This window comes from Delphinapterus leucas, chromosome 7 (assembly GCF_059928025.1).
Source record: "Delphinapterus leucas isolate spDelLeu-1000000601 "Yukka" chromosome 7, BTC_Dleu_Yukka2, whole genome shotgun sequence".
Classification (NCBI taxonomy): Eukaryota; Metazoa; Chordata; class Mammalia; order Artiodactyla; family Monodontidae; genus Delphinapterus; species Delphinapterus leucas.
The window spans coordinates 47,985,579-47,999,074 of NC_143135.1; the positions used below are offsets into that span (position 1 = coordinate 47,985,579).

The following is a 13,496-nucleotide window of genomic DNA, read 5'->3' on the forward strand; positions in this document are numbered from 1 at the left end:
TTGAAACCACCCACTCTATATTGGAGAGTGGGGCAAACAGATATGAACTATGTAGGCATGTATATTTACAAAATCTCTCTGGAAGGTAATCTGAAAATATTACAAAATTCCAAAATAAGCTTTTTTTATTTTTTTCTGAACAACGCTAATTTTAGGACTTTATATTTTGGAAAGCATTATAGATATGCAAAATTTTTGTTTCAAAGGATATTCACATATAGAAATGTCTCCAGACAAAAAGTCTAACAATAGGTGATATGTTAAATAAATTTTAGATTTCCTACTTAACATAATCTATACAGTACAGAGAAACAGGTAAAAGTGAAGATGACTGAGTCACACAGACATGGGTTGGATCCTTTTCCCCTCATTTCTTAGATCTGTATCCTTGGACAATTTATTTAGCTCTTGCTTGTATGTGACAGTTTCCTAATGTAGAATGAACATAACGTCACAACTTCACTGTACAAATATAAAGATTTAATTAAGAACTTAATGGAAAATAGTTTGCTCAATGTCTGGCAGCTACATTAAAAAAATGCCTGCTATGCTTATGATGGTGATGCTACAACAACCATAAGCCATTAAAAGGTAAGTAGATCGATATTTTCCACAGAAAGATGTCTGACACACAATTGAGTTTAAAAAGTGGGTTACAAAATAACATGTATGGGTGTGTGTGTGTGTGTGTGTGTGTGTGTATGTCTCTCTCTCTCTCTCTCTCTCTCTCTCTCTCTCAGTGATTCCTTTAAATAACATCCTTATCACATTGATAAACTTTTAACACACAATAAAACTAAGAATCCAGGGCTTCCCTAGTGGCACAGTGGTTGAGAGTCCGCCTGCCGATGTAGGGGACGCGGGTTCGTGCCCCGGTCCGGGAAGATCCCACATGCCACGGAGCGGCTGGGCCCGTGAGCCATAGCCGCTGAGCCTGTGCATCCGGAGCCTGTGCTCCACAACGGGAGAGGTCACAACAGTGAGAGGCCCGCGTACCGCAGAAAAAAACAAAACAACAACAAGAAAAAACAACTAAGAATCCAGGTAGAACTGTAAAGTATAGGTAAAGAATGGTTATCTCTCTATCTGTCAAAGGTAGGATTTGTATATTTAATGCACATGTGTGTGTATATGTGGGTTGGGGAAGAATGCGGTTTAATCTCCAGGCAGGAAAGGAGATACATGAGTGAAAAAGGAGCCAAATAAGATGAACTGTATTATCATTTGTATTCCAAGGAAGGTCAGGGATAATTATTCTTTCACACTCTAAATTTTCATATAACTTTGTCAACTTGACTAATTAATTCTCTTTAATACAGAGAGAAAGTGAGGAAGAAAAATGGGTAGGAAAAATAAAAGAATGGGAACAAAAGTTAGAAGCAAGCAGGGAGGGGAAGCTGAACATAGAGAACAGGAATCCAGAGATGTGGAGAAAAGCAGCGGGAGGAAGGGACTACAGGAAGAGATCTATAAGTTTGGCTGTTTTCCCAAACTAAAAGTACAGGCAATGAAACTTTTATACCTCTGAGGCCCTAATAACATTGTAACCAGTATGGCTTTTCCAGATATCTTCTCTTAATGACTTTGTCTCACGTGCACACAAGTGCATACATGGGAATTATTCCTTGTCATACACATACAACAGTGCTACATATACCTACTCAATCAGCTTCACAAGCAATATCTCACACAAACACGCAGACATCTACACATCATGGATATGCTCACATGAGTATTTTATATTCTTATGTACTCTCATGGCCACCAAATCTGTACCATAACAAAAGGAGTCACAGAGGAGGTACTGAGCCAATTGGATACTGACAAGGCTGGGTCATATGGGAAGCCACCATGCCTGACTTGTATGGGAAGAAGATTGGAAAACAGGGTATACAAGTGATGGCACTAGCAGTGGAGGCTAGTATCCTCCTCCGGACTAGAAGGACAGCACTGAATGTAGCTGGACCCACCCTTCTCCATCTGCTGTAACTCATCAAGGGGATTGGAGGCAGCAGTGACGGCATTCCTGGAACAGTTTACCATACAGTCTGGGTTCCTTCACATCCCCTAGACCCAAAGCATGTTCACAGGCAAGAAGCTCTTGAAGGCATTCCTCAAAGCAAGATTCCTAGTATCCTTCCAGCTCTCTGCCTGTTCAAGGGGAGATGGTGGAACAAATGCAAGCTGGGGAAAACAGTGAAGACCAAAGAGCTGACAGCAGAGGGTAGGGGAGAATCAGGCAGAGCTGCTTTTCAATAGCAAGAGGAAAATAACGTGATCTCTCTGGAAACAGCCTCATCAATGAAGGAGAAAGTCTGGAAGAGGATTTGGGGGCTGGGATTCTGGAGGAGAAGAGTGGAAATAGAATTGTCTCTGGGAGTCTAGAAAGGAAAAAAATTAATGGACAAGAGCGTGAATGACAAAGTTCATCTTTCCCAACACGATGCTCACCTCTCAACCCTCAATCAGTGTTGCAAAATCCTATAGATGGAGGTCCATCACAAACTTTCTCACTCTCACCAGAGGGCAGAGATAAAGCTGAGGAGTCACTGGTGAAGGAACTGAGGATCAAGTGCCAGATGGAGTGATTTCTATAGCCTGCATATCTACTCTAAAGGACATCACCAGTTGTGGATAGGCTTCTAAGCAGTGTCTCCCAAGGTCTACACTAGAGTCATTCTATGAGTTCGACTCCATCCCAAGCCTTTCTTCCCTAATTAATTCAAAGTACAAACTCCAATTCTCTTAGGTCCCAGTTCTGAACAGAGGATTTTCCTTCCAGGGAACATTTAAAGGTGAGGTCCTGAGACTCATGTTAACAGGGCATTCCCTGGAGCTTCAAGATCCTTCAACTTTATTATCTTTCCATCCTCTGAGACACCTTAGGGCACTTTGTGTTGTATTTGAAATCACAGACTAAAGCCTTCAAATCATAATCACCTCTCTTAAACTTTATACCACTGTCATTCAAATGATGTCAGCAGATATAGTCTCAGAGGTTCATAAGTCATCAAAACTTGTGTTTTCATTTATATGATAATTAAATAGAAATGAAAATGAACAGATATTGTATTATGCAGATGCCCACTTTCTTATTGAGTTATGCAACTTGGCTGAAGGACTTGCATTTCGTTTCAATTTATGGTTGTTTTAGTGCCATGTGATCACCTTAAGTGGTGGAGTTTAATTTGGTTAGTGCTGTCCTAATATCAACATGACAACAGGGTGTGCTGTTATATTAAAGTTGTATACTTTTTACTGAACATAAAGTCAAAGCTTTTCTTTTGTGGAGATAATTTACCGTCAAAAGACAGTTTTGTAGAATGAAACTTTAGTTTTGTTTCACTGATGGTTAAGATTTATATTCAGGAGCTCCAGTTGAAGCTGGGGACAGGATTGTCAAAAAGATTATGGCACACCATCCAGAGTTATCCCTTGGTTTCCTAGCTCTTTCAAAATAGGTTATTTTGTCCAAGAAAAACCATCAGTTCAGCAAGGTACTTTGGCTCTTTTTCTTATATCTTAGTGACTGGTTTTTGGTTTTTTATTTTCAGGGAAGAGACAACAGGAAGAGTTGTACAACCAAAGGACTAAAAAAGAAAAATCTACACCATCATGAGATGGGGGAGGTGTCGCAAGAACAAAATACGACTCAAATGTTTTTGTCAATAATAAAGAGAAATTAAATTGCATAACTTTAAAGGTGAATTCAATCTATTGTTGTATTACTAGAAGTGTGATATTCAAATAAAGAAGATGAGTCTTTTGATCTACTATATCCTTGTCAGATGACACTAGAAATGAATATACCATCTTATAAAGTATTGTTTTGCAACATTGAAAACATTCCAACTAAACAGCACAATCATTGTCTAACAACCTTGTAAAGGGGATTCTTGAAATGGTTGGTAGTGTTTGCGGGCAATTCCTAAGCCCTCCAATTCTGAATTATATAATTTTACAGGCTATATATAGTGTGTAGTGACTTCATACTGAAAAAGAGAGACAAACTAATCAGACACAGGGGACAGAATTCCTCCTTCTGGGACTCTCTGATGACCAACACACCCAGCAGCTGCTTTTCGTCTTATTCCTGGGTGTCTACCTGGTCACTGTGCTTGGAAATTTACTTCTCATGTTCCTCGTTCAGATTGACTCCCAGCTTCACACACCCATGTATTTTTTTCTCTGCAATTTATCTCTGACTGACCTCTGTTTCTCTGCCAACATCATTCCTCAGGCCCTAGAGCCCTGCTATCCTGTAAGAAAGTGATTTCATTCACACGTTGTGCAGCTCAGCTTCTACTCTTCCTCATTTTTGGGTGTACACAGTGTGCCCATTTGGCGGTGATGTCCTATGATCGGTATGTGGCTATCTGCAACACTTTGCATTACCCCAGCATCATGACTTGGAGGGTGTGTGTCCAGCTGGCTGTAGGATCATGGACCAGTGGCATTCTGCTGTCTGAGGTGGACAGCACCTTCACACAAAGGCTACCCTACTGAGGCAGCAATAATATTGCTCATTTCTTTTGTGAGGCCCCTGCACTGTTGATCCTGGCATCCACAGACACCCGCACTTCAGAGATAGCCATTTTCTTCATGGGGATTGTGATTCTCCTCACACCTGTTTCTCTAATTCTGGTATCCTATGGCCACATCATAGTGACTGTGGTCAGGATGAAGTCAGCTGCGGGGAGGCTCAAGGCATTCTCTACTTGTGGCTCCCACCTCATGGGGGCCATCTTTTTTTATGGATCAGCAATTGTCACCTACATGGCACCAAAGGCTTCCAAAGAACAGGAAAAGCTGGTTTCTGTGTTCTATGCAGTGGAGACCCCCATGCTTAATCCCCTCATCTACAGCCTGAGGAACAAGGATGTGAAGGGAACTCTGTGAAAAGTAGCCACAAGGAATTTCCCTTGCAGACTTGGAATTTTCCACTGACAGTGAGACCTTCCTGGCTGCCTACTTGTAAGAATCGCTGAGTTGGTCCCTCAGCAAGACTGGAATATGGTACAGTTCTTATCCTTGAGACTTGTCCATGGACTCACTCTCCATCCTTTATCCAGCACTACCTTTGTAGAAGAAGAAGGACAATAATTCATGGAGCATTAGGAAGAAGAGTCTGCTTCCTTCTGGTCAGTCTTTTAGTACCAGGGGATTTAAAAAAATCCCTTGAGAAACACTCCCATTTTATAAACCTGGGAACCTGTAAAATCTATCTTTTAAAAATAATACTATATACTACTATCTATCTATTCAAGATCCTACTCCAACTCCTTTATCTTTTGGTATTTCTGAATCTCTTTGCATCATCAAATAACCAATAAATTGACAAACAGTACTTAGTCACTTACTATGAGCTAGGTGTTACATGTATGTGTATGTGTACATGCAACTGCATGTGTGTTTGAGGTTGAGGATGAAGAGCATGGGTATGATGAAGCAGAATACATGAGCTCTGCTGTCCTTCTTCTCACACTGTTATTAGAGACATGAGCATCCATTGGGGCACCTCTTTATAATGGTAAACACAGGGATTTGGAAACCAACAAGAAATAGTGACATCTAAGGGGTGGAAGAGTGAGAAGCTATTACCAATCCTAGGCCTAAAGGAGCAAAAGGAGGCAACTGGAACTTGGAGAGGGTAGCTGTATATAAAAGACCAGCAGACAGGAGCTGTGGACTTAAGTATATGGAGGTGAGGAAGCCTCATGAGCTTAAATATTTCAAGCTCATTCTCTACCTACCTTCCAATTTCCTGTTACTGTATTAAAAAAAAAAATCCAGGATAATCTCCCCATCTGAAGAGCCTTAATTTAAACATATCTACAAAGTCCTTTTTACCATGCAAGGTAAAATACTTACAGGTGCTGGGGAGTAGGATGTGGACATCTTTGGGGGGCCGTTAGTCTGCCTACTATACCAAGGTCAAGTAAAATAAATGTAAAAGAGAAAAGCTTGCTAAACATTTTATAATAGTGCCAATCTGCCTAGTTGTGTGATTGCCACCATGCAAATAGAACCGCTGATCTGCCTTTTCATTTGCAAATTCCTATGGGGATTTCAGAATGTGCTGTCCTTCTGGAGCCCTTGCTATGCGAGAGCTGAAGGATACCCTGTGTGGGAGATCGAACTGGTCCTGGTACCTCCCTGGCACACAGAGGGAGAGCCGTTTGTAGAGCTTGAGGAGAGGACATGTCTATGGAGTAAATGCTAGTTTACGCTGTTAACTGTCAATAAGTTCTTATGAATACTTTACACAAAGCTATGGTGCCCGTGTCCCAAGTCTGCTCTTTGCCAAGAATCCAGAACCGGGCTATGTTTCCTGACAAAATCAAAAGAGGGGCTGTTAAATTGGTTGAGGGACATGTAAGTTTAAAAAGGACAGTTGATTTCATCCAATCACAATAAAAATCACAAAAAATCTAGAAAACAAGTAATCTTTGGGTTATTCACAGCAGTTTCCCATCATTTATCCACTTATACTTAACTTGGATTCCTTTACACCCATTCTGTCAAGTAACTCTCATATCCAAGGTGTATAATTTGAGATTGAGGTAGTCATCAATGCAAAGTAGTCTTTCTCCAGATGAGGCACAGACCAATTATGGTAGCAGAAAAAGTCCTCCATTGATAGCCCTCTAAACATGTGTACCTAACAAGACAGTGGAGGATTTAAAGTATCTTTTTATTTTCTTTTTCTCATTAGAATATAAATTTCATGAGGCAAGAAATTAGCCTGTTTTATTCACCCATGTGTCTTCAGGGTCTAAATAAGCTCTGACACATGCTGAACGCTGAATAAAAATTTGTTGAAATTTTGAATTTGAAATTTTTGAAAATTTGAAAGTTTGAGTTTAAACTAAAAATTTGTTTAAAAGATGAGCGAAAGAATGAAACAAACACTACTATTTATTATCATTACTTTATCTCATAAACAAAAAGATCTTTGAGCTACCAGTAGAGTTTTTGGACATATAGAAGAAAGCAAAGCAGAAAATTATAAAATGACACGGATGAAGAAGTTCAAGAAAAGTTAAAACAAATTAAAAAATGGCAAATTGTAGTGAAACTGTCAGCCTTCGATAGGCTGCTAATTTGTGTAAACTAGTAGCATCCTCAGAGACATTGGTACCCCAGTCCCAGAGAATACTGGGCCTATTGAAGTTCATTCATCACTCATGTTCTTTCATTCCCAGTGGAAAGTCCAAAATCCCAGTGGGTATACTGTGGCTACTGGAAAGAGTAGAGACAAAAGACTTATTTGAGGAACGTGCTTTTCTTTCCTTTGTCCTTGCATTCTACCCGCTCAGTTTCCATCTAAGTCAGTCATAGTTTCTGAGGGTCCCAGGTCCTGTGGATGGCCCACCTCAGTGCAGTCTTTACTTCACTATTTCTTAAGCTGTAGATGATAGGGTTCAACATGGGAGTCACCACCCTGTAGGACAGTGACAGCAGCTTCTTGCTCACAGGAGAGGTACTGGACTGGGGTCTGAAGTATGTGAGGATGGCAGTGCTGTAGAAGAGGGAGACAACCAGGAAGTGGGAGGAACAGGTGGAGAAGACTTTGCACTTCTCCTTGGCTGAGGGCATCCTGAAGATAGTGGAGAGGATGCAGACATAGGACCCCAGGATCAACAAGAAAGGGAAGAAGATGAATAGGACAGTGGCTGTCAGAGCCTCCAGTTCAAACAGAGAGGTATATTAGCACAGCCCAGTGCAATGACAGGGAGGTTGTCACAGAAAAAATGGTTCACCTTGTTGGGGCCACAAAAAGGGAAGCTAAAAATCCATGTGGTTTGCACAGTAGCCACTGGAAATCCTGAGAACTAGGAGGCAGTTGCCAGCTGGGCACAGGCCCTGTGACCCATGATGACTGGGTAGTGCAAAGGGTCACAGATGGCCACATAGCGGTCATACGTCATTGTGGTCAGGAGGCAGCACTCAGCAGCTCCAAAGAAGAAGAAGAAGTACATCTGGGTAGCACAGTCAAGGAAGGAGATGGTTGTGTCTTGGATGACCAGGGTCCCCAGCACTTTGGACAGAAAAACCAAGTTGAAACCTATCTCCAGGAAAGACAAGTTCCTGAGGAAGAAATACATAGGACTTTGGAGGGCAGAGTCCTCTGTAGTGACCAGGATTATGAGGACATTTCCCATTAGGGTAACCAGGTAAATGATCAGAAAAAGGAGAAACAACAGAGCTTGTAGCTCAGAGGACAGGGCTGAGAAGCCCACATGAACAAACTCATTGACAATTGTCCAGTTTCTCCATGTTATTCTTCTGCCCAGGATTTCATTGGGCATCCACACTCCAGGAAGGTGGAAGTCCCCGTATGTTACTAAGGCCTCTATTACACCCTTAGAAAGGGAAACTCCTGCGGCCTCATTCTTCAACCTCTTGTTATAGCTGTTGAAGGTCAAACAGCTGTACTTTCCAAAATGTAAAAAACAAGTCTGACTAAGGGATTCACATCTTTCTTTGAAGAATACTAACTTTTTTTCAGACTGAACTCAGGCACACCGTATATATCTATAATGTCTCAACTTTTCTTTGCTTGACAGAGGATGTTCAAAGTCACAGCTTCACTTTTGTCCTCCTATTCTATCTCTCTTCAGCAGTCAGTGGTGCTAAAAAGAAGCCAGGCCAACCATTTCTGAAGGGAGGGGTCTTAATGCACAGAAAAGTGGTGAGGTGAGCCAGGGCATGTTTTCTGCAAAACGAAAGGGTGGGAAGGAGAAAGTCAAGGAAAGTGAACCAACAACTACCAGTGAACCCTGAGGAGGAGACCTGAATGTGTCCTAATCTGGAGCAGCTCATACTTGGGAAGAGTTCAGCATATTAGAGACATCTTCATTTCTAAACTCAAACAATTGCAGTTTAAGCAAGAAGATGCATAATATAGAGTTGTGGTTTATCTTGATCACTGGGCTAAATATTCTCCATGTGGCTATATGTGATCAGACAAAGGGAACACAGACTCAAGATACTGTCAGACAATAGAGAGAATCCAGGTGTGTTCTGTATACACCCTTTCATTAGCTTCCACTGGCTGCCTTTTGTCTTGTCTCTCAAGAAATATGAAACAAATTTTACATATAAATAAAGACCAACTCAAACATGCAAGCTTGACTAATACTATTAAATCCTGTGAAAAAGAATCAGAAGGTTTCACCACTGCATCAATAACTAAGCTTCGAAATTGGAACTGTGAAAATTTTTCTGATGACTATAAACTTAAATGGAGGAATAAATCTAAATCACGTAATATGGTGACTGGCTTATAATACATGCTCAATGAATGCTAAACATTACAATTATTACGATATAAAGCTAAATCTACCTTCCAATATCTACTTCTTATCTAACCCATTGCCCAAACTCACTGTAGCCCTTTCTTTTCAATCCTTAAGGGAAAAAAATAATTTATTCAATAAATATTGATTATCTTTTGTGTGCCGGACACTGCTCTAGATTCTGAAGATAATATGTTAGTAAATAAAACAAACAAAAATCTCTGCCTTCGTACAACTCACCTTCTAACAGGGAAGACAGATTTATAACAAATTATGTAAATAGAATATACAGTATGTTAGACGGTGACAAGAATAACAGAGAAGAATAAAGCAGTAGAGAAGACAGGATTTAGGGTGTTGGGAGTGTCATAGAAGGTTTCACTGAGATGGTTTTTAGGTAAAATCCTGAGCAGGTGCAAGACATGAAGTCAAGGTGGTGAAGGAAAGAGGAAGGTAAAGAGTAAAAATAGTGAGAAAGATTTATTTAAAAATTTTTGCTGATTCCTATTCATTTTAGAAACCTCAAGCTGGCCATCACTTCTTTTATGAAAACTTTTTTGATACCTTATTTATTTTTATAGTAAGAATGAACATTTATTGAGCACCAAGTAAGTACCAGACAGTACTCTGAGCGTTTTGCAAGTGTTATGCAAACTACCGGAAGATGTAGGGACTATTATTAGCTTCACTTTACAGCCAAGGAATCTGAGGCACAGAGAAGTGGAGCAATTTTCCCAGTTAGGCGGCCAACAAATGGCATCAGGATATGCAACCTGGTCAGTCTGACTCCAAGCCATGGATTTGCCTGTCAGGTGGCACTTTCACCCACTCTCTAAGAATGGGAATGAATCTGAGCTCACAGGTGAGACTAAGGTGGAGCGTTTGGCATAGGATGGAAGCAAAGTTGAAAAAAGTAAGACAATTTCTAGGAGGACAGAGCATTTCTAGGTATTAGCACCACTGGAGACCTGAAATACCACTTTTACAGTCCTTATCTTAGAATAATCATGAATACATGTCTTCATCTCATATTCTAGGTGGTATACTCCTTGAGAGCAGAGATTATGTTAATCAACTTTTTATCCCAATGCCTTGCAAGGTAGATGCTCAGTAAATTGTTATTGAATGAAGAAGATACGGAAAATAATCAGGGAAATATCTCTATAGGCAGAGTGTAGGCACAGTGAGCCACATTCATAAGGAATTTAGACACAAAAGACTACATATATCAACAATACAGCCTTAGATTTAAAGAGTGAAGAGTCATAAATTACGCTCATCATCTTCTTCCTTCCTAACCTCCCTGCTTTTATCTACCTCACTTCAGGAAATGATACCACCTAGCTGTGTAACCCACAAACTGGGATCAAAGTCCTTTAATTCGTCCCCCAAATTTGATTATTTTTCTTCCTAAACGCTGATTCAGTGTCACCTTCTCCATCCCTGTCACCACGGCTTTCGGTTCTGGTTCTTATTTTCTTTGGCCTGGAATACTGTAGGAACCCGATTCCAACTCATTCTCTTCAAACCATCCTTCACTTGTATGTGATCTGACAGCAACGTGGATAGGGTTATTTACCTGCTCACTGTCTTTCAATCACTCCCTACTGTTCCTGGAATAAGTATAACCCTTGACAAGGTCTTTTTCTCTGATTTCTGCTTATTTTTCCAGTTTGAAATCCCCTACAGAGGTGATGCTCTGATCACACCAAAATACTTTCTGTTCTGTGCACACATCGTGTTCTCTCACCCCTCCTTGCCTTTGTGCATGTGGCTCTCTATCCTCGGAAACATCTTCCTGCAATTACGTATAACTTTTCTGCTCATCTCTCATCAGAAAAATCATTTTCTTTGTGAAGTTTCATTGTCTTCGCTTGGCCAAATCAAGGGATTATTCTTTTACTCTCTTTTAACACTTTGTGTAAACTGCTATTAGAGCATTTTTATAATTGTGTATGTGTGCATCTATTTATGTTATATAATTATTAACATCATGAGTACAAATGTATTCATTCATCATTGTATCTTTTGCACACAGCAGAGTGCTTAACTCTAGGTGTTTTGTAATTAATGTAGCCTAAGGTTTAACTTTTTTCAAAGCAGTTTAATGATACTATTGGATCTCTAGTTGAGCCAACAGTCATATAAGATGAGTGTGTGTGTGTGTGTGTGTGTGTGTGTGTTTTATAGGTTTTATCTTCCAAGGTATATTTATTTTGTTTATTTTTTTTGCTATGTGCTGAAAAGACATTTTTAAAGCTTTACTCGATTATAACAGCTTTGCATCACTCAGTGTGCCATAAATGTCCAATTCCCTCAAATATTTAATCAAAATATTTCTTAGGACAGAGCCAAATCTTAGGGGCACATCACTTAAGCTATATTCCCAAATGGTTTGACACCAATTTTTAATCTCTACCCTTTGGGCAAATAGCAAAGCTATCTCCTTTTTTCTATCAGCGACTTTAAATCATTTCAGACATGTGTTGGGTATAAATAAACACAGTTAAATGTACTGTCATCTGGAACATATCTCTTTAACATAGTAACAAAGGTCTTGTGAAAGAGTTCATCAAATGCCTTAGTGAAATGCAGATAAACCATATTAATACTCATACTCATTCTTTAACCCAAAATCTAATGTCAACTTCTTAATAAAACCTTTTCTGATCATTCCTATCCCCAACTGGATATAATTAATTACTCTCTCCCTTGTGTTCCTCCAGGATTTTAAAATACTCTTATAGCAAAGATCAATAAAACTAAAAGCTGGTTCTTTGAGAAGATAAACAAAATTGATAAACCATTAGCCAGACTCATCAAGAAAAATTGGAGAGGACTCAACTCAATGAAATTAGGAATAAAAAAGGAGAAGTAACAACTGACACTGCAGAAATACAAAGGATCATGAGAGATTACTACAAGCAACTATGTGCCAATAAAATGGACACCTTGGAAGAAATGGACAAATTCTTAGAAAAGCACAACCTTCTGAGACTGAACCAGGAAGAAATAGAAAATATGAACACCAATCACAAGCACTGAAATTGAAACTGTCATTAAAAATCTTCCAAAAAACAAAAGCCGAGGACCAGACGGCTTCACAGGCGAATTCTATCAAACATTTAGAGAAGAGCTAATACCTATCATTCTCAAACTCTTCCAAAATATAGCAGAGGGAGGAACACTCCCAAACTCATACTATGAGGCTACCATCACTCTGATACCAAAGATGTCACAAAGAAAGAAAACTACAGGCCAATATCACTGATGAACATAGATGTAAAAATCCTCAACAAAATACTAGCAAACAGAATCCAACAGCACATTAAAAGGATCATACACCATGATCAAGTGGGATTTATCCCAGGAATGCAAGGATTCTTCAATATATGCAAGTAAATCAATGTAATACACCATATTAATGAACTGAAGGATAAAAACCATATGATCATCTCAATAGATGCAGAAAAAGCTTTTCACAAAATTCAACACCCATTTATGATAAAAACTCTCTAGAAAGTAGGCATAGAGGGAAATTTCCTCAACATAATAAAGGCCATATATGACAAACCCACAGCCAACATCGTCCTCAATGGTGAAAAACTGAAACCATTTCCACTAAGATCAGGAACAAGACAAGGTTGCCCACTCTCACCACTATTATTCAACATAGTTTTGGAAGTTTTAGCCACAGCAATCAGAGAAGAAAAAGAAATAAAAGGAATCCAAATCACAAAAGAAGAAGTAAAGCTGTCATTGTTTGCAGATGACATGATACTATACATAGAGAATCCTAAAGATCCTACCAGAAAACTACTAGAGCTAATCAATGAATTTGGTAAAGTAGCAGGATACAAAATTAATGCACAGAAATCTCTTGCATTCCTATACACTAATGATGAAAAATCTGAAAGTGAAATTAAGAAAACACTCCCATTTACCATTGCAACAAAAAGAATAAAACATCTAGGAATAAACCTACCTAAGGAGATAAAAGACCTGTATGCAGAAAACTATAAGACACTGATGAAAGAAATTAAAGATGATATAAACAGATGGAGAGATATACCATGTTCTTGGATTGGAAGAATCAACATTGTGAAAACGACTCTACTACCCAAAGCAATCTACAGATTCAATGCAATCCCTATCAAACTACCACTGGCATTTTTCACAGAACTAGAACAAAAA

At 39.4% G+C, this 13,496-nt stretch overlaps 2 protein-coding genes across 2 annotated transcripts in view; one reads left to right on the plus strand and one right to left on the minus strand.

The window, feature by feature from the left end:
* Window positions 1-5,055, plus strand: part of OR2D2 (olfactory receptor family 2 subfamily D member 2) — a 6,177-nt gene extending 1,122 nt beyond the window's left edge. The window contains 2 exon segments of the mRNA XM_089915863.1: window positions 4,002-4,247; window positions 4,250-5,055. Coding sequence (XP_089771989.1) covers window positions 4,002-4,247; window positions 4,250-4,947 — 944 coding nt within the window. The 3' untranslated portion in view covers window positions 4,948-5,055.
* On the minus strand, window positions 75-13,454 carry OR10A4 (olfactory receptor family 10 subfamily A member 4). The gene is given in 2 exon segments (XM_089915212.1): window positions 75-7,707; window positions 7,710-13,454. Coding segments are annotated over 2 exon segments (975 nt in total). The 5' UTR covers window positions 8,313-13,454; the 3' UTR covers window positions 75-7,335.
* Window positions 13,455-13,496: the final 42 nt, after the last annotated feature.